Source organism: Oncorhynchus nerka, linkage group LG20 (genome assembly GCF_034236695.1).
Source record: "Oncorhynchus nerka isolate Pitt River linkage group LG20, Oner_Uvic_2.0, whole genome shotgun sequence".
Classification (NCBI taxonomy): Eukaryota; Metazoa; Chordata; class Actinopteri; order Salmoniformes; family Salmonidae; genus Oncorhynchus; species Oncorhynchus nerka.
The window spans coordinates 51,578,111-51,598,772 of record NC_088415.1 but is presented as its reverse complement, the minus strand read 5'-3'; the positions used below and the strand labels follow the sequence as shown (position 1 = coordinate 51,598,772).

Sequence of the window (20,662 nt, the reverse complement as noted above, 5' to 3'; positions counted from 1 at the left end):
ACAAATTCTCTGACATTGAAACTAAGGAACTTTTCCAGGCAAAACCTTCTCAAACCTCAGCAGCACTGATAAGCTTTCACTTCTTTGACCCTCTTTCCTACTGATCAACTTTTGGCCTCAATCACTCTGCCTCACTACACATTTTCTTTGATATCATATATGGACATAGATATTGGGACCCCAGTGATGACTCCCCTCAACCTAGCATAAGCACCATGGACATGGCTTTTATTCTTCTTCCCATTACGCTTTTCCATTTGCAGAATCTTCCCTTGCTGATCCTAGCTACCTCAAAATATTAACAATCTACCATTTCCAATGAACCGGGCTAATTTGACTTCACATATCTCTTTCTCAACAGCATTGGTTAGTCAGATCGGGTGTAAATGAGGCCCTGCTCTCATCAAACACCATCACCACTTTCCACTCCAACACATTATTACTATTGCTTCCTACCTTGGCCCTCTTTATGGTTTCTTTACTAGATGCTACACTGCTTTCAGTATCATGATCTCTCTTCTTCATATGTCTTTCCACTACAGACCATTCCAGTCCTTGACCCTCATCCTCCCGCTCCATATAATCAGAACTGACACCCATATTGTTAGCATTCCAGCACAACTGGAACCTTTTCTCCATTTCGTTCCTTACTACTCGCCGCCATTTCGGCTGTCAGACTTCCAAACTTCTCACACACCAACAACTCATTCACTAAGCCGGATGTCCCACTCGTTAATTTTGCTTGAACTCGGTAGCTGAAGTCCTACTCGTTTCAAAATTGCCCGCCTGGAAGTACGGGAAATACTCGAAGAATGCCTACCGTGCAGCCACTTGGCTTCCTCTCATCACCATATTTGGTAGTGAGTGGAAACGCCAACCGGATGCTTCACATTTATACATCCGGTGAATTTTCTGTCTCATTGTTCTATCTGCACTACAACCAAGCCAAATAACTCATCAGTCATTTTAAGTAGAATAGTCCCTTATAGATGACGTCATCAAGCAGGGTCTCAACAACGAGCAAGTGGGCTGGTTTTCAGAAAGAAACAAAAGCTCATTGCGTTGAACGATAATTTTTACGAGAGCATTGCGGTATATTTCTGAGTTTTTGTTGAGGAGCTGCAGTAATGTCTGTAAACTACGCCGCTGGACTGTCTACATATGCGGACAAAGGTGTTTGCGGGCTCCCCGAGGTAAACACACAGGCAGGTGTTAGCTAGCTAGCTAAGTTACTAGTAGCTACAAAGCTTTTCGAGGATTCCCTCTAGTCTAGCCAGAAGTGTACCTACTACCGCATCACAATATCCAATACTGCCAATATACAGGTAGTTCAAAACTAGCTAGCTAATACTATTATATCTCTGTTACACACTAAAGCTAACATGAACGCCAGTGTAGTGTTTCCCCTACCATTACGTTGTTGTTGCTGGTGCCCTAGTCCTTTTGGCACGTTTTGCCATGTTCTCCACACACTGCACCGGGCACCCCACTGAAATAGATGAGTCAAACCTGCCCTACACCAACACTACCCTCTCTCTCCCTTCTTTCTTACTCTTCCCAACCCATCTTCATCCCCTTCCTCCCTTCACTTTCCCCTCATCCCTAGATGCACTATTGTAAAGTGGCTGTTCCACTGGATGTCATAAGGTGAAAGCACCAATTTGTAAGTCGCTCTGGATAAGAGCGTCTGCTAAATGACGTAAATGTAAATGATCTCTGCCCCCGTTATCTCCCCATCCCTACTCTCTCCCAGTCGTTTGACAGTAAAGAAGAGTTAAAGGGGAAGGTGGAGGCTCTGGCCCAGCTGATTAGGGAGTCCCAGTACCTGGTGGTCCACTCTGGGGCAGGCATCAGCACCTCTTCAGGCATACCTGACTTCAGGTAAGCCCATTACCCTGTACCGCTCAACCACTCAGAGCGCATCGCCATAAGGCTAAAGAAGCACACTCTCCTCCACCTCTCCTTGGTTGTAAAAAGGCTTGGTTCATGGCTATGCTGAACTGACACAGAGGATTTGGCCAGTTTAGAAATATATTATTAGTAAAGGCTCGTCATGTTCAATGAACCTACTTGAATTGGATCAGTGTCTTTTTCTCGCTCAAGAAATTGAATAATGAATGATGCATTTTAAACGATTCAAGTAAGAATATAGGAAATGTGAGTCAACACCATCCTCTTATTTGGCTGCAGTATTGTGGTATCAGCAGAGGGGGGCAGTATAGGCTAGCTCTATTACCAGAGCAATGATTGTACCGTAGTGTTGGCTGGATCTCTGTGATGTTGACTTTCACACCAACTTTCCAACGTTTTCTTTTATATTACTTGTCATTACAATGTAATTCTTATTCTCTCTGTCTCTGCTTGTGTCTTCACGGGTTTTCCCTTTTCTCCATTGCTGCTGTGCGGAAAAGGACTAGAGGACTTTACATTCATATTTAATTAATCAGCCTTCTGTCATTCTGGTTTGTCTGCCTGCCTGTCTGTTTGTCCTTGAATTTAATTAATGGTCCATTACTGAAAAACCTAGGCATAAAAAGGACACTTTCCCCCCTAAAGCCAGTTTGCAGACTTTCATTGCTCTTCATGTCCAGCGGCCCTTTTCTCTAAAAGATAAGTACATAATACCTGGCTGACGTACTCCTCTAGCCTAATGACTGTCTTACCAAATGCCTGAGTAGCTTTGATATCTGGTCTGAGCAGACGATAAGTCACACAGTGAGAGAGCGGGGGCTGTGTCAGTTAAAAGAGAATGGGAGAGAGGGGAATGCTATGGCCTTCATTCTGTATTCTCAGTATGTCTCGCTCTTCCTCTTGCATAGAAATGCATCTCTTGCCTTTTGAAGCCCGGCAGCTACCACAACAGATGCCACACCTTACTACAGCGATGTGGAGAGATTGCTTGACAGTCTGTCTTGTATGTTGCCCTGTCATAACCTTAGATGTGAGTGTGTGTGCGTTTGTACACACCTCTCACACTTCTATGTTGTCTCCCTCTCTCAGGGGTCCCAAAGGAGTGTGGACAATGGAGGAGAGGGGCGAGTCTCCCCACTTTGACACCACATTCGAGGAAGCTCGGCCCAGCCTCACTCACATGGCCCTGCTGGCGCTGCAGAGAGCCAGCTACCTCAAATACCTCATCAGCCAGAATGTGGACGGCATCCACGTCCGCTCCGGCTTCCCCAGGTAACACTCCTTTGCAAAATAGACTCTGTATCTCAATGGGTTTTTCATGGTTAAATAAAATATGAAACCTGCTATACTATCCCAATGAAACACTACAATCATTCTCTGCCCAGGACCCGTATTTATCAAGTGTCTCAGAGAATAAATGCAGATCTAGGATCAGTTTTGTCTTTTAGATCATAAATAATAAGATTCTATGGACAGGAGGGACCTGATTCTAGATCATGACTCCTATTCTAAAGACTCTTTGAATAAGCCCTGGTCTCTCTTGTGAATAGGATTTCATAGAATTGGAACGGCTACAGCTAGAGAGTGAAATCAAAATGATTCAATACTTTAGCAGGAGAATACCATTATTTCAATCTATATGGTATTCAGTTGGGAAGGAAATGCAAAACTAAAGTACTCTGTTCAAATCAAAGTTTATTTGTCATGTGTGCCGAATACAGCAGGTGTAGACCTTGGAGTGAAATGCTTACTTACAGGCCCTAACCAACATTGCAATTTGTAAGTAAAAAATAGGTATTAGGTGAACAATAGATAAGTAAAGAAATAAAAACAACAGTGAAAATAACAGTAGCGAGGCTATGTACAGGCACTGGTTAGTCGGGCTAATTGATGCAATACGTACATGTAGGTATAGTTAAAGTCACTATGCATAGATGATAAACAGAGTAGCAGGAGCGTAAAAGAGGGGTTGGCGGGTGGGGGTGGCGGGACACAATACAGATAGTCCGGGGAGCCAATGTGCGTTGCTTCAACACTCATTTACATTCATATAAATTGTTTGTCACTACATACTTATGTGAAATAAGCAGTCTCTCTTTCTCTCTCTGATTCAGAAATCTGCTCTCTGAGTTGCATGGGAACATGTTCGTGGAGGAGTGTGGGAAGTGTGGCAAGTACGTCTGTTCAAACCACTCTTAGTGAAAGATGTCACACACGACGAATTCAAAAGAATAGAAATGTTATGCGCTTCACATTAGAATGAAAGCATAGTGAAACACAGTTCAGCCCATCTTGAACAAAAATTGTTATTTTGTGTGCCCTCAACTGGTTAATTCATACTGAACCCGCTCTCTTTGTCACACATACACACGTCATATAAAAGCCAGATTGATTAACCCTGCACTGTTTTCAATCGATGCTAAATCTTATTGTTACCGCTTTTTCTCTTCCCAATTTCTTGATATCCAATTGGTAGTTAGTCTTGTACCATTGCTGCAACCCCCGTACGGACTTAGGGAAAGGTGAAGATAGAGCGCCATGCGTCCGCCAAAACACGACCCCGCCAAGCCGCACTGCTTCTTGACAACACTGCTCGCTTAACCCGGAAGCCAGCCGCACCAATGTGTCGGAGGAAACAACGTACAGCTGGCGACCGAAGTCAGCTTGCAGGCGCCCGGGCCACCACAAGGAGTCGCTAGAGTGTGATGAGACAAGGATATCCCAGCCGGCCAAACTCTCCCCTAACCCGGACAACGCTCGGTCAATTGTGTGCCACCTCATGGGTCTCCTGGTCGCAGCCGGCTGCGGCACAGCCTGGGATCGAACCCTGGTCTGTAATGATGCCTTGGAAACAGTGCCTTAGATCCGCTGCCCCACTCGGAAGGCATTGATGCTAATTCTAATCTAAATGTGCCAACACCGTTTCCCTACTTCAACTGTCAATTCCACAAAAATAAACAAGAATAGACAGACTTCTCACTTTCCATATGTTAACAACCTGAGGCAACTTGGGCAAGGGAGGCTGGCTTGTAAGCAGGGGAAATCCATTCCAGCAACATACTAATAGGAATCACTTATCTAGCCTTCAGCCACCATCTGTACTGCCCTACACGGGCATGACAACAGCAAAGTATATACATCAGCCACCTCACACGCTCTTTAAACTCTTTGAAATGTGTTTGTTCGCTGATCTGTGTTGATAACTGTCACATGTAAAGTGGCACTGTCCATCAGAGTTCTAATACTGAATTATATGGCACTGCCTCACCGAAGGTTCTTCACCAGTAAGTCAATGTGAAAGGCATCACAGGTTCTGATGGATGTGTGGTTTTTCAGGCAGTATGTGCGGGAAAAGGTAATTGGTGTGATGGGGCTGAAACCCACTGGAAAATACTGTGAGGAGGTCCGGGGAAGAGGACTCAGGTCCTGCAGGTAACACACGCACACACTGGGGATTACTCATCCAGTTTCACCGTCTTGGTATTTCAGGGAAATACACTAATAAGATATCAGATCATCACGCTGTATCAGTACATAGCCAGGTGTCTGCTAAGAAATTACCCTAAAGTGTGTGTGTTCACACAGGGGGAAGCTCATCAGTACCATACTGGACTGGGAGGAAGCTCTGCCTGAAAAAGACCTCAACAGAGCCGAAGAAGCTAGCAGGTAAGAGAAAAAGATAGACAGACAGAGAAAGACAGAGAACAAAAGCAGCGCACCTCCTTAAATAAGTAAGTGTATTTCTGTTGGCCCTGTAGGTCAGAATGTTAGTTAACCCTGTTATATGGCGACACAGTCTTGTGTATGCCTCTATCTATTGATGTGCAAACCACCGCTCCATTTCTGGGTCAACTAATTCCCAACGTAATCCCCTTTTAATGGAGGACCTTTCTCCTCTTCATTAAATCTACAATTATGCGTGCACACACACATTGCACTTACATAATTAGACTGAAGTGATTTAGATTAGAACAATTGTCTGTCACAGATCCTTGTTGGCCCTGACCTAGCTTTTTGAGGAAGGCTAAGTAGCAAATAGGCAGAGGGTAGCATCATTTGTCCGATTTTCTGTAATAATGATATGGGAATAATAATGAATTTTATTTTGGAAAGTGCTGTCTTGCATCGAACGACAACAACAAGGACAAGTGGATAAACAGGTTAATGTCAAGCCCTGCATGTTTTTTTTCAAAGGTCTCATGAAATTAAGGCCTACAACACACATTGGCTGCTACTGTAGACTGATGGGTTCTGACTTCTAAAATATTGTTAGACATCAGGTATCCTATGGAAAGGAGAAGGCCAATAGTCTGGTTGTTACATCAGAAGTGAATGGTTATCTGTAGGAGGAATGCATATGGTGGAGTCAAGTAAGGTTGGATTTGAGCCAGGGGCTTGGAATGTACTGAGTAAAGGAAATCACATGGTTGCGGTCACTGATAAGGGTGGAGAGCTGTGGATTTGGGAGCCGAATGGGGGCCGAGGTTAGGTCACCGTAAGGGAGAAGGAACAGTTTATTACCCACATCACTTAACTTCCTGCCTAGCAATAAAGCTGTAATGTTTAGAGGGAAGGATGAGACTTCACCTAGAGTATATAATATATATACTTGTGCTGGTGGGACCATGTCTTTGTCTGTTCAGCTGTCTGACCCATTGGGTGAATCAACTTGGTTTGAGCTTTAATAATCGTCTGTGAGTTTTTACTTGGTTCATTTAGAACCTAACAAGGCTGAATGATAGAACAGCTATTTCCATGTTAAAATGTTATGGGATGCATTTTCTCCGTTGTTTTTGAAGGTAGGTCACTCTGGTAGGCCTACATTATGATCAAATAGCCACAGTAGCCTACTTGTCCACTGTTAAAATGGTAACTTAAAGCGGGTACAGCCTCAGTGTCCACAGTGAACGTGCGCAGGAAGTTACGCAGAATCTTCACAACATTCGAGTTTGCAGTCAGCAGACCTGAAATTTGCTCAGTGCCGACATCTTTTTGTGGGAACAGTGCCTGGGTCTGAACACCTCCGCCCTCTGCAACTGGATAATGGACTGGTGGTGAGGGTAGGCAACATCACCTCCGCCATGCTGACCCTCAACACGGGGTCCCCCACAGGGGTGTGTTCTTAGTCCCTTTGTGTGTTTTTGTTCTGCCTTGTGTTATTTTTAGTATTACTGCATTATTTATACTGCGTTGTTGGGATTAGAGTTTGCACAAACAGTAGGTCACTTTACTTGTACATGTGACATTAAAACAACTTAACACAGTGTTCAGTGCATTCAGAAAGTATTCAGGCCCCTTGACTTTTTCCACATTTTGTAACGTTAAAGCCTTGTTCTAAAATTGATTAAATAAAACATTTTCCTCATCAATCTACACACAATACACCATAATGACAAAGCGAAAACAGGTTTTAGACATTTTTGCAAATTGATGAAAAACAGAAATACCTTATTTAGATGTGTATTTGGGCTCTTTGCTATGAGGCTCAATTGATATCAGGTGCATCCTGTTTCCATTGATCATCCTTGAGCTGTTTCTACAACGTGATTGGAGTCCACCTGTGGTAAATTCAATTGATTGGACATAATTTGGAAAGGCACACACCTGTCTAGATAAAGTCCTACAGTCGACAGTGCATGTCAGAGCAACAACCAAGCAATGAGGTTGAAGGAATTGTCCGTAGAGCTCCGAGACAGGATTGTGTCGAGGCACAGATCTGGGGAAAGGTACCAAAAAATGGCTGCAGCATTGAAGGTCCCTAAGAACACAGTGGCCTCCGTCATTCTTAAATGGAAGAAGTTTGGAACCACGAAGACGCTTTCTAATGCTGGCCACCCGGCCAAACAGAGCAATCGGGGGAGAAGAGCCTTGGTCTGGGAGGTGACCAAGAACCTGATGGTCACTGAAAGAGCTCCAGATTTCCTCTGTGGAGATGGGAGAACCTTTCAGAAGGACCACCGTCTCTGCAGCACTCCACCAATCAGGTCTTTTATGGTAGAGTGGCCCGATGGAAGCCAGTAAAAAGGCACATGACAGCCAGCATGGAGTTTTCCAAAAGGCACCTAAAGGACTCTCAGACCATGAGGAACAAGATTCTCTGGTCTGACGAAACCAAGATTGAACTATCAGTGCCTGGACTTGAACCTGATCGAACATCTCTGGAGAGACCTGAAAATAGCTGTGCAGTGACACTCCCCATCCAACCTGACCGAACTTGAGAGGATCTAAAGAGAAGAATAGGAAAATTTCCCCAAATACAGGTGTGCCAAAGAGGACTTGGGGCTGTAATGGCTGCCAAATATACTAAAACAAAGTACTGAGTAAAGGGTCTGAATACTTATGTAAATGTGATATTTCAGTTTATTTGTATTTATAAATTTACAACAACAATTTAACCAGTTTTTGCTTTGTAATTATGGGGTTTGTGTGTAGACTGGGGAAGAAAAAGCTGTTTTAATTAATTTTAGAATTAAGGATGTAAATTTACAAAATGTGGAAAAAGTCAAGGGGTCTGAATAATTTCTGAATGCACTGTATATAGCAGGTAGGTAATGATTATGGGTAATGTAGTTTTGTGGTGTTTCTCTGTCTAGACGGGCCGACCTGGCACTGACCCTGGGTACCTCTCTGCAGATCAAGCCCAGCGGAGACCTGCCCCTCTTCACCAAACGCAAGGGGGGCAAGGTGGTCATCGTCAACCTTCAGCCCACCAAACATGTGAGTCTCGCAAACCACACGCAAACACATGAGTAACGCACACACTCACTCACATATACACGCATTTCGCTACACCTGCAATAACATCTGCTAAACATGTATGTGACAAATAAAACGATTTGATACACACACACACACACAACAATCTGTGCACCACTAAGCGGACACGCACACAAACCTCAACTTACGTGTAATTAACTCACGCTGTATCCTATTTGCGAACATGAACACAATATCGGCCGATTTCCACAAATGATTGTTTGCGCAGTTCAAATCAGCTAGCTCTCGGATGTTTACAGCCTGTTATCTTCAGAAGTTTCCTATTGTCACATAGAACCGTGTAATTCTAAGGTCTGGTGTTCCACAGAAGTTTTGAGCTAAAAATAGAAACCCAGCTGCATGAATAATTCAGCCAATGTGTTCAGTGAGATCATACTTGATTAATGACTCAACACATTCTCTCAGCTAATCCTACTGCAGGACCTGTAGAAAGTTTAGAGGCAATTCAATGATGGCCTATGTTCTGTAAGGAATACAAAGGCATAAGTAAGATGCAGTAGCGTCTTGATGTGTAGTCCTGCACTTGTCTGGGTGGTTTCGCCCTTAAAGGTGGACAAGTAAAATTTTCGCAGCTGACGGTTCTCATTTGAGGGCCTGCCATTTTTTGGATCAGGTTACATCACATGGTAAGTATATACTCCTATCCTGGCCCTTCTGTCAGTGTTTGCAAAACACAAACAACGTGGTAGGTAGTAGGTTGTTACTGGTCGAGGTCTCAAGCTCATGTTCGTTTCTGTCTGGCAGGACAAACACGCGCACCTGCGTATCAACGGTTATGTGGACGAGGTCATGAGCCAGTTGATGGAGCTGCTGGGATTGGACATCCCAAAGTGGGACGGGCCCACCGTCTGCGAGCGCTCCACCCCTGACCAGAAACCACTTCCTGCCATTGCTACAAAGAAGGAAGTAAAGAAGGGTGTGAAGAAAGAGGCTAAAAGGGAGGGTAGGAAAAGACTAGGAGAACCAAAGAAGGAAGAGGAGGATGAAGAGAAGATTGCAGTAAAGAAAGAGAGGGCGGAACAAACAACAGAAGAGCATGAGAAAGACCTGCAGGCCTGTACTGACTCTAACCCTATCCCAGTCCAAACACAGAACCAGGACCTGTCCAGAGGTGGAGACCAGAACGAGGGGGCCAACTCCCCAACCCTCTCCCTCTGACAGTTCAGACAGCCCCCAAGAGCCCAACAGAGTGAAGAATAAGCCAGTAGTGTCTTAGTATTGTCCCTTAATCAGTTCTTATACACACTGACCTAGAACAATGCTGCCTGGGACCAATGCAGAAAGGTCTGTAAGTGAGAATGTACAGTACCAGTCCAACGTTTGGACACACCTACTCATTCAAGGGGTTTTCTTTATTTTTGCTATTTCTACATTGTAGAATAGTAGTGAATACATATATGAAATAACACATATGGAGTCATGTAGTAACCAAAAAAGTTTTAAAACAAATCAAAATATTTTATATTTTTGTTTCTTCAAAAGTAGCCACCATTTGCCTTGACAATTTTGCACACTCTTGGCATTCTCTCAACCAGCTTGGAATGATTCTCCAATAGTCTTGAAGTTGGGTGATTGAGGTGGCCAGGCCATCTAATGCAGCACTCCATCACTCTCTTTCTTGGTCAAATAGCCCATACACAGCCTGGAGGTGTGTTGGGTCATTGTCCTGTTAAAAAACAAATGAAAGTCCCACTAAGTGCAAAAATATCAAATTTTGACTCATCAGACCAAAGGACAGATTTCCACTGGTCTAATGTCCATTGCTTGTGTTTCTTAGCCCAAGCAAGTCTCTTCTTATTGGTGTCCTTTAGTATTGGTTTCTTTGCAGCAATTCGACCATGAATGCCTGATTCACGGAGTCTCCTCTGAACAGTTGACGTTGAGATGTGTCTGTTACTAGAACTCTGTGATACGTTTATTTGTGCTGCAATTTGTGAGGCTGGTAACTCTAAGGAACTTATCCTCTGCAGCAGAGGTAACTTCCTCATGAGAGCCAGTTTCATCATAGTGCTTGATGGTTTTTGCGACTGCATTTGAAGAAACTTTCAAAGTTTGACATTTTCCGGATTGACTGATCTTTGTCTTAAAGTAATTATGTACTGTCGTTTCTCTTTGCTTATTTGAGCTGTTCTTGCCATAATATGGACTTAGTCCTATTTGGTAAAAGACCATCTTCTGTATTCTAGCCCAACACTGGCTCAAACAAATTAAGAAGGAAAGAAATTCAACAAATTAACTTTTAAGAAGGCACACCTGTTTAATTTAAATGCATTCCAAGTGACTTCCTCATGAGGCTGGTTGAGAGAATGCCAAGAAGCTGTCAAAGGTAAAGGGTGGCTACCTTGAATAATCTAAAATATGTCCTTAACAATTTTGGTTACTACATGATTCCATGTGTGTTATTCCATAGTTTTGATGTCTTCACTATTATTGTACAAGCGTTTGACTGTTACTGTATACCTCTGACAGAACATAGGGAAGGCTTGATTAAGTAACAGGGAGAACCAGCAGGAGTGTGGCTCTCTAGTGAACATTTCTCAGCAATACAGATATAGAGAAGGGAAAGAAGAGCCTTGAATATAATAGTAATCTGACCATGAAGACATGTACACTAGAAGTGCCAGAGCAAGGCCACCCAACACCACACAATCACCCATACTTAAAATGTATGCATGCATGACTGTAAGTCGCGTTGGATAAAAGCCTCTGCTAAATGGCATATAATATTTATTATATTTCAAACACAGCTAAGTGAGGTATGGGTCAAGCACCCGTTTAGAACTCTGTAGTAGAGCACTACGACATGGTGTCTTGCAGAGGGGGCTAACGGGTGTAAATTGAAGGCAGGTGGTGTGAAATGGTAAAAAGTAAGTGATTTTGCCATAGAGCTAGCATACATGATCACATCTGTGTTTTGTTAGACACTTTACTGTTTATTTGGAGTACGGACACTTCGTTTAGTGATGGGCATTACACTGGGATTTCTAATGCAGTCTAATTTTGTACAGCCATTCTAGAATTGTTTCGCCTCGCAACTCAGTAACTCCTTCCTGTCATGGGAATACTATGACAGGAAGTTTTTTTTGTTATTGTATACTCTGCTTCTTGTCACTGTCAAGCCATCTGTCCTAGTTGACTTTCTCTTGAACTTTTATTTAGAAAGAATGATGTAGTTTGTGGCAACATTCTTTATTTCTGTACCTTTTTTTTTTACAGATGTTTTGTAATAAACACTTGATTGTCGCTGTGTGTGTCTATCTGAGAGACGTGTTTGTGTGAGTGATGGCCTAGTTTTTCTGTATGGTTTCTGCTTGGTCCATTTAGCTCAAGTGTTCTGCTCGGCAAACCCAGGGCCCTTGTGGTAAATGCATGTGCTCCGTTTGTGTGAGGGGACACTGCTTACACCCATCTGACCTGATCCTATTCAGGGGAAGTGTCTTAGGTTTGTTAGGGACTAGAGACACCAGAGCCCTATACTACGAAGCAGATTTTGAAGAGTTGGCGAGGTAACTTTGGTCAACGGAGTTCAACTTCGGATAACCGGTCATATGAAAGTGGCTCACCTTTTAGCGAGGTACATTTCTATGGCAATGAATCCTTCAGAACTAACCTGCTATGGGGCAGGCTAATTCAAGGCCAAATCCACTTTCCCTGAATGAAATGACTGAGCCGCTAGTTGAGTATCAATGAAATCAGATTCCCTCCCTCGCAAAGATTGCATCATCCCCTTCATTTGAGTAAAATTACTATTTTATTAATCAAATGTTTTATTAATAAGTAGGTAAAATAGCTGTCACATTAAGTCATGACAGGATGCATTTGAAAGTTTACGCACAGTAAAACTTGTATGACTTTATCAAAATAATTGTATTGGCAGGTGGGGAAGAAGGTGCTTGTGCATTGAAGCACAACAAAGCCACATCAAAGATGGCATTAACGATACGTAATAAAATTAAAACGGCACTTCTAGTCTATTTCACACCATAGTCTGCTGAATTTGCAATAATTTTTCTTTCATGTTGATTTCAGCAAAAATTAGAACGTGACACCGACCCATGGATTTATGTTTCAGCATTGTCTCAATGAAGAGTTCGACTAGTTACAAGCCTGCTAGAGTTAGCATCTGGGGGACAAGCAATATCCACCGTCGTACGGATGAAGCCTGAGCTGGAATGTGAAGCTAACTGAAGCTGGCTAGCTTTATAAAAGCCTGAGTGACTAGCTTGCTTCATAATATACCATTCTGGCAGTTCCAAACAATCATCTATTAAGAATGCTATGGTTGAACAGTGTTCACTCACACACCTTGAAGACATCTTGCCAGTAGACACTCCCAAAGTACACACTCATCATCTTCGCTTGCTCTTTGGAGCTTAGCGCCTTGACAAATGGATCTCCACGCCATCTTATTCTGGGCCAGGTCCGAGGCTTTGTAGGTTGTCCTCCGACTGATCGGACCATCTGGCTATCCGTCTTCCTCTTGGGTGTGGCCAGTTGGTGGATGGCTCTTTGAGGATAAGGGCAAGCTCCAGCGGTGGGTTTGATCTGACCAGGTGACTGAACAGTCAGTGTCGGAACGATCTGACCAGGGAGGAGACTGGGTTAGTCATAGAGTTTGGGATGTGGTCGCGACATGTGATGCCCTATATGCGGCGTAGGCACTTGGAGTCAAAGGCGTCTAGACAACGTGTGAGGTCTAAGGTGAGGGTCCAGGTGAGGGTTTTGTTGTTTCCAGAGGATGTTTGGACTGGCCATGGTTGAGGCTGCCTGGCAGAATTCGTAGGTGGATGTCAGCTTTGCTCTTGCAGTCAGTTGTTAATTTGCTTCCAAGGTAGCAGAACTTAGGAACAACGCAGACCTGGTAGGTGTCCACAACAGGGCTGGTTGGAGGGGGTTCGAAGTCACTGAAGGACAGGATCTTAGTTTTGTCGCAGCTGATCAGAGGCTGAGTGGCTGGTTCTCCTTATTCATGATCTCAAGGGCAAGGTGTATGATGTCCAAGATCTTGGCCAGGATTGCGACGTCGTACCCATAGTCCAGATCAATGAAGCTGAGGCTGCCATAACTGGTACCGCACGTGTCGGGCGACAGTCCGAAGCCATTACGAAGTCAATGGCTGTGGTAAAGATGGTACGTGCCATGAGATAGAAGCTGTTTTTCAGTCTCTCGGTCCCTGCTTTGATGCACCTGTACTGACCTCGCCTTCTGGATGATATCGGGGTGAACAGGCAATGGCTCGGGTGGTTGTTGACCTTGATGATCTTTATGGCCTTCCTGTGACATCTGGTGGTGTAGGTGTCCTGGAGGGCAGGTAGTTTGCCCCCGGTGATGCGTTGTGCAGACCTCACTACCCCCTGAAGAGCCTTACGGTTGTGGGCGGAGCAGTTGCCAGACCAGGCGATTGTGCATATCAACGTGCCATGTGCCAAACTGACAATGACAGACGGAAGGCCAGTGCGAGTGGAGACACAATCAGTTAACTGTATGAGGCTACTACTGTGAGCTAGAGAAGAAGAGATGGTTACACAATTGAAGTGGCTTGTTATATTACTCTGTGCAAAAATAGTGTTAGACCGGATGTAGGTTAAAGCTGGGATCTTAGCTTTGATCCTTATCTTACCATTCTTTGATCAATTTAGTGCCAGGGATTAATCAAAACCAACAGAATTTGTGGCCCTTGATAACTGGAGTTCCCGCCCTGTCTTCCTCAACCCCAACCACAAGCCCATCCTCCAAATAATTGAGTCTCTGAGCAATGTACTTGAACTCTTTGGTATTGCTTGCTCTTTGGGGTTTTAGGCTGGGTTTCTGTATAACCACTTTGTGACATGTGCTGATGTAAAAAGGGATTTATGAATAGCTTAGATTGATTGATTGAAAACTTATCTTGACATTTCTGCCATAGAGTTTTGTCTCTATCAGGTATCACCACCTGTGTGGAATAACTGTTGCTTAATTAGCTGGTAAATTTCTCAGTGTGATTGCATAATTTCCTCCAGTCTTCCTAGGCCCAGTGAAAAGCATGAAAGACCCCCTTCTTTTTCAATATTTACCACAAGCAAAACCATACTCCATATCTTCTCCCTATCTAGAAGGGTAGAGCTTCTGAAAGCCTATTTAGTTGGTTCACCATGCAGGTTATAGATTGAAGTGCTTTTTCATTCCCCATATAGAGAAAAGCACTTCAACTCATTCTGGTCCAGGAAGTAGACACAGTGTGATTTGATAGGGAATGTGCCATTGTCTAAGGCAGTGTGGATATAGGACGTTGCCATGGCTACTTCACACAGCTGCTGTTGTTTTCAGGCGATTTCAGTGCAGTAGCAGAGACGTACAGTGGCTGTTTATTAGATATCCGAGGTTGCTTTAAGGGAGTCAATGTGGAGCTTTCAAACACAAATCAATTTACACAATACTTGCCAGCCAGTGAGGTCTGTCTGACTGCGATGTGGTGAAATATTGACATGTAATCATCACACAAATACTACCCATCAGATAACTTTCTAATGTATGCTTTTAAATGAAATACCAGTGAATGCATGATGCTCTCACTACCGCTCTGTTTCCATTTTGTGTTATGTATGATTCATAGTTCATAAACATTAGTCACAGGTGGCAGCACTACACGATAAGGCCCAAGTCAATACAGACCTTCTCTGCTGGCGTCATGGTAACCTCAGCAGATAAGCAAATGAGGCTGAAGACGAGGCTGAAGATGAGGTGTGTTGTGGAATTAGAGTTTAGAGGACTATTTGCTTGACTGCACATCACATCATCTGTGTATGCAGAATACATCTTCAGAACACATATTAGGCATATAATATGGTTTCCGTTTACCTTTGTCTTGAAAGTGTTGTCTCACCTCCTGAACCCCAAACCTGATTCAACTTATCGTGTTGATTCGACTTGTTCATACATATAGAAGTTATGTCACTTGTGTTAGTGTTGGGATGAAACAAAAGCCTGCACACTGTAGTTCTTTAGGACCATGGTTGGTTGGTAAAGTGCTGGGCTGAAACAAAAGTCTGCACACTCTGTAGTTCTTTAGGACCATGGTTGGTTGGTAACCACTGCAGTTCCCTACTGTTTGAAGATATTGGGCAGAAGGAGCTGTCCAGGGTCCTGAAATGTTAAGCCCCTTGTGGTGGTGGTGCTGCTGAATGGACAGCTCTGATCTCCATTAATTGTATATAACATTTACATTTTCATTATATAAACATTTACATTACATAAATACATGACTTAATACTTATACATTTACATATACTGTACATACTACATATTATTTTATTTCTTCTAAAACGTGTTTCCCTGGGGATCCTGTAAACCTCATTTTACATTGTTAAATATGTGCGTCATTGTTAAACCTTACCACTAACCTCTTATTTACTGTAAGTGGTGTTTATTTCCTGAAACAACCTTCATCTCTCCAGACATAGGATGCCACTCTTCTCTTGACTTGATAATAATGGTTATACCCACACAGACACACTTAGCATTCCAGTTCAGTGCGATCATCTTCACCACAGTTCTTCTGAAAATACCCTATGTTTCAATAGCTGTTTTCATCACAAGTACATGCCTTTTTCTGGTTGGAATAAAAAAGGCTAAGATTATCTGACAAACCACCACAATCTTATCATTTGTGCTCTGCTGCTATTACTGGTGCAGAAAAAGAAACATTTACAGTTCATTTTAATGTATAAAAATGCATATTCAAGATGATGTGATAAAAATGCATTGAATCAAATCAGCATAATGATAATGTATTGATGATTATCATCATCAGTTATGTCAGTTATGTTATCATTTATAAGCTTTATGCTTTTCTCAAACTGAAAGCGCTCTACATTGCATGGGAGTAAGTCACGTCTCACATCACTTTTAATCTCCCCCTCCTCAGCCTGATGCTGTTTGTTTTAATATTGGACTAGATTGAAGGTAGATATCCTCCTCTCTCAGTCCCCTAGAGCTGTGGACCGTGATTTGATCTTGGTGCTTTCTACTAGTGATGTGGGGGGAAAATGGATATAGGTACATATCGCAATATTATGTTTGGACGATATTATATTGATATGTGACTCCAAGTATCGATTTGTAAATAGACAGAAGTAAACTCAGCAAAAAAGGAATCGTCCCTTTTTCAGGACACTGTCTTTCAAAGATAATTAGTAAAAATCCAAATACCTTCACAGATCTTCATTGCACAGGGTTTAAACACTGTTTCCCATGCTTGTTCAATGAACCATAAACAATTAATGAACACGCACCTGTGGAACGGTCATTAAGACACCAACAGCTTACAGATGGTAGGCAATTAAGGTCACAGTTATGAAAACTTAGGACACTAAAGAGGCCTTTCTACTGACTCTGAAAAAACACCAAAGAAAGATGCCCAGGGTCCCTGCTCATCTGCGTGAACGTGCCTTAGGCATGCTGCAAGGAGGAATGAGGACTGCAGATGTGGCCAGGGCAATAAATTGCAATGTCCATACTGTGAGGCGCCTAAGACAGCGCTACAGGGAGACATGACGAACAGCTGATCATCCTCGCAGTGACAGACCACGTGTAACAACACCTGCACAGGATCGGTACATCTGAACATCACACCTGGAGGGCAGGTACAGGATGGCAACAACAACTGCCCGAGTTACACCAGGAACGCACAATACCTCCATCAGTGCTCAGACTGTTCGCAATAGACTGACAGAGGATGGACTGAGGGTGTAGGCCTGTTGTAAGGCAAGTCCTCACCAGAAATCGCTGTTAACAACGTTGCCTATGGGCACAAACCCACTGTCGCTGGACCAGACAGGACTGGCAAAAAGTGCCCTTCACTGAAGAGTCGCGGTTTTGTCTCACCAGGGGTGATGGTCGGATTCGCGTTTATCGTCGAAGGAATGAGCGTTACACCGAGGCCTGTACTCTGGAGCGTGATCGATTTGGAGGTGGAGGGTCCGTCATGGTCTGGGGTGGTGTGTCACAGCATCACCGGACTGAGCTTGTTGTCATTGCAGACAATCTCAACGCTGTGCGTTACAGGGAAGACATCCTCCCTCATGTGGTACCCTGACATGACCCTCCAGCATGACAATGCCACCAACCGTATTTCTCGTTCTGTGCGTGATTTCTTGCAAGACAGGGATGTCAGTGTTCTGCTATGGCCAGTGAAGAGCCCGGATCTCAATCCCATTGAGCACGTCTGGGACGAAGGGTGAGGGCTAGCACGTCTGTTGGATCAGAGGGTGAGGGCTAGGGCCATTCCCCCCAGAAATGTCCGGGAACTTGCAGGTGCCTTGGTGGAAGAATGGGGTAACATCTCACAGCAAGAAATGGCAAATCTGGCGCAGTCGGTGAGGGGGAGATGCACTGCAGTACTTAATGCAGCTGGTGGCTGCATTAAGTAAATAAAATTGTATTTGTTATAAATCAAATTTTATTTGTCACATACACATGGTTAGCAGATGTTAATGCGAGTGTAGCGAAATGCACCAGATACTGACTGTTACTTTTGATTTTGACCCCTCCTTTGTTCAGGGACACATTATTCAATTTCTGTTAGTCACATGTCTGTGGAACTTGTTCAGTTTATGTCTCAGTTGTTGAATCTTGTTATGTTCATACAAACATTTACACATGTTAAGTTTGCTGAAAATAAATGCAGTTGACAGTGAGAGGGAGTTTCTTTTTTTGCTGAGTTTGTGGACACCGCGTCAAATTAATGGATTCGGCTATTTCAGCCACACCCGTTGCTGACAGGTGTATAAAATCAAGCACACAGCCATGCAATCTCCATAGACAAAAATTGGCAGTAGAATGTCCTGTACTGAAGAGCTCAGTGACTTTCAACGTGGCACTGTCATAGGATACCACCTTTCCAACAAGTCAGTTAATCAAATTTCTGCCCTGGTAGAGCTGCCCCGGTCAACTGTAAGTGCTTTTATTGTGAAGTGGAAACGTCTAGGAGCAACAACGGCTCAGCCGCAAAGTGGTAGGCCACACAAGCTCACAGAACGGGACCGCCTAGTGCTGAAGAGCACAAAAATGGTCTGTCCTCGGTTGCAACACTCACTACCGAGTTCCAAACTGCCTCTGGAAGCAACGTCAGCAACGGAACTGTTTGTCGGGAGCTTCATGAAATGGGTTTCCATGGCCGAGCAGCCGCACTCAAGCGTAAGATCACCATGTGCAATGCCAAGCGCCAGCTGCAGTGGCGTAAAGCTCGCCGCCATTGGACTCTGGAGCAGTGGAAACACTTTCTTTAGAGTGATGAATCAAATCAAATTTTATTTGTCACATACACATGGTTAGCAGATGTTAGTGCGAGTGTAGCGAAATGCTTGTGCTTCTAGTTCTGACAATGCAGTAATAACCAACAAGTAATCTAGCTAACAATTCCAAAACAACTACCTTATAGACACAAGTGTAAGGGGATAAAGAATATGTACATAAGATATATGAATGAGTGATGGTACAGAGCGGCATAGGCAAGATACAGTAGATGGTATTGAGTGCAGTATATACATATGAAATGAGTATGTAAACAAAGTGGCATAGTTAAAGTGGCTAGTGATACATGTATTACATAAGGATGCAGTAGATGATATAGAGTACACTATATACGTATACATATGAGATGAATAATGTAGGGTATGTAAACATTATATTAGGTAGCATTGTTTAAAGTGGCTAGTGATATATTTTACATCATTTCCCATCAATTCCCATTATTAAAGTGGCTGGAGTTGAGTCAGTGTGTTGGCAGCAGCCACTCAATGTTAGTGGTGGCTGTTTAACAGTCTGATGGCCTTGAGATAGAAGCTGTTTTTCAGTCTCTCGGTCCCAGCTTTGATGCACCTGTACTGACCTCGCCTTCTGGATGATAGCGGGGTGAACAGGCAGTGGCTCGGGTGGTTGTTGTCCTTGATGATCTTTATGGCCTTCCTGTGACATCGGGTGGTGTAGGTGTCCTGGAGGGCAGGTAGTTTGCCCCCGGTGATGCGTTGTGCAGACCTCACTACCCTCTGGAGAGCCTTACGGTTGTGGGCGGAGCAGTTGCCGTACCAGGCGGTGAAACAGCCCGACAGGATGCTCTCGATTGTGCATCTGTAGAAGTTTGTGAGTGCTTTTGGTGACAAGCCGAATTTCTTCAGCCTCCTGAGGTTGAAGAGGCGCTGCTGCGCCTTCTTCACGATGCTGTCTGTGTGGGTGGACCAATTCAGTTTGTCTGTGATGTGTACGCCGAGGAACTTAAAACTTACTACCCTCTCCACTACTGTTCCATCGATGTGGATAGGGGGGTGTTCCCTCTGCTGTTTCCTGAAGTCCACAATCATCTCCTTAGTTTTGTTGACGTTGAGTGTGAGGTTATTTTCCTGACACAACACTCCGAGGGCCCTCACCTCCTCCCTGTAGGCCGTCTCGTCGTTGTTGGTAATCAAGCCTACCACTGTTGTGTCGTCCGCAAACTTGATGATTGAGTTGGAGGCGTGCGCAGCCACGCAGTCGTGGGTGAACAGGGAGTACAGGAGAGGGCTCAGAACACACCCTTGTGGGGCCCCAGTGTTGAGGATCAGCGGGGTGGAGATGTTGTTGCCTACCCTCACCACCTGGGGGCGGCCCGTCAGGAAGTCCAGTACCCAGTTACACAGGGTGGGGTCGAGACCCAGGGTCTCGAGCTTGATGACGAGCTTGGAGGGCACTATGAACAGCATTCTCACATAGGTATTCCTCTTGTCCAGATGGGTTAGGGCAGTGTGCAGTGTGGTTGAGATTGCATCGTCTGTGGACCTATTTGGGCGGTAAGCAAATTGTAGTGGGTCTAGGGTGTCAGGTAGGGTGGAGGTGATATGGTCCTTGACTAGTCTCTCAAAGCACTTCATGATGACGGAAGTGAGTGCTAGTGGTAGTCGTTTAGCTCAGCTACCTTAGCTTTCTTGGGAACAGGAACAATGGTGGCCCTCTTGAAGCATGT

The 20,662-nt window shown here is 44.0% G+C and overlaps 1 protein-coding gene across 1 annotated transcript; it reads left to right on the top strand.

Moving 5' to 3' along the window:
* The first annotated feature begins 974 nt into the window (after window positions 1-974).
* sirt6 (sirtuin 6) lies at window positions 975-11,931 on the top strand. Its single transcript, XM_029622962.2, has 8 exons — window positions 975-1,193; window positions 1,754-1,881; window positions 3,001-3,183; window positions 4,026-4,085; window positions 5,248-5,343; window positions 5,497-5,577; window positions 8,505-8,628; window positions 9,433-11,931. The coding sequence occupies exons 1-8, from the start codon at window positions 1,128-1,130 to the stop codon at window positions 9,844-9,846; spliced, it is 1,152 nt and encodes a 383-aa protein (XP_029478822.1). The 5' UTR covers window positions 975-1,127; the 3' UTR covers window positions 9,847-11,931.
* The last annotated feature ends 8,731 nt before the right edge of the window (window positions 11,932-20,662 follow it).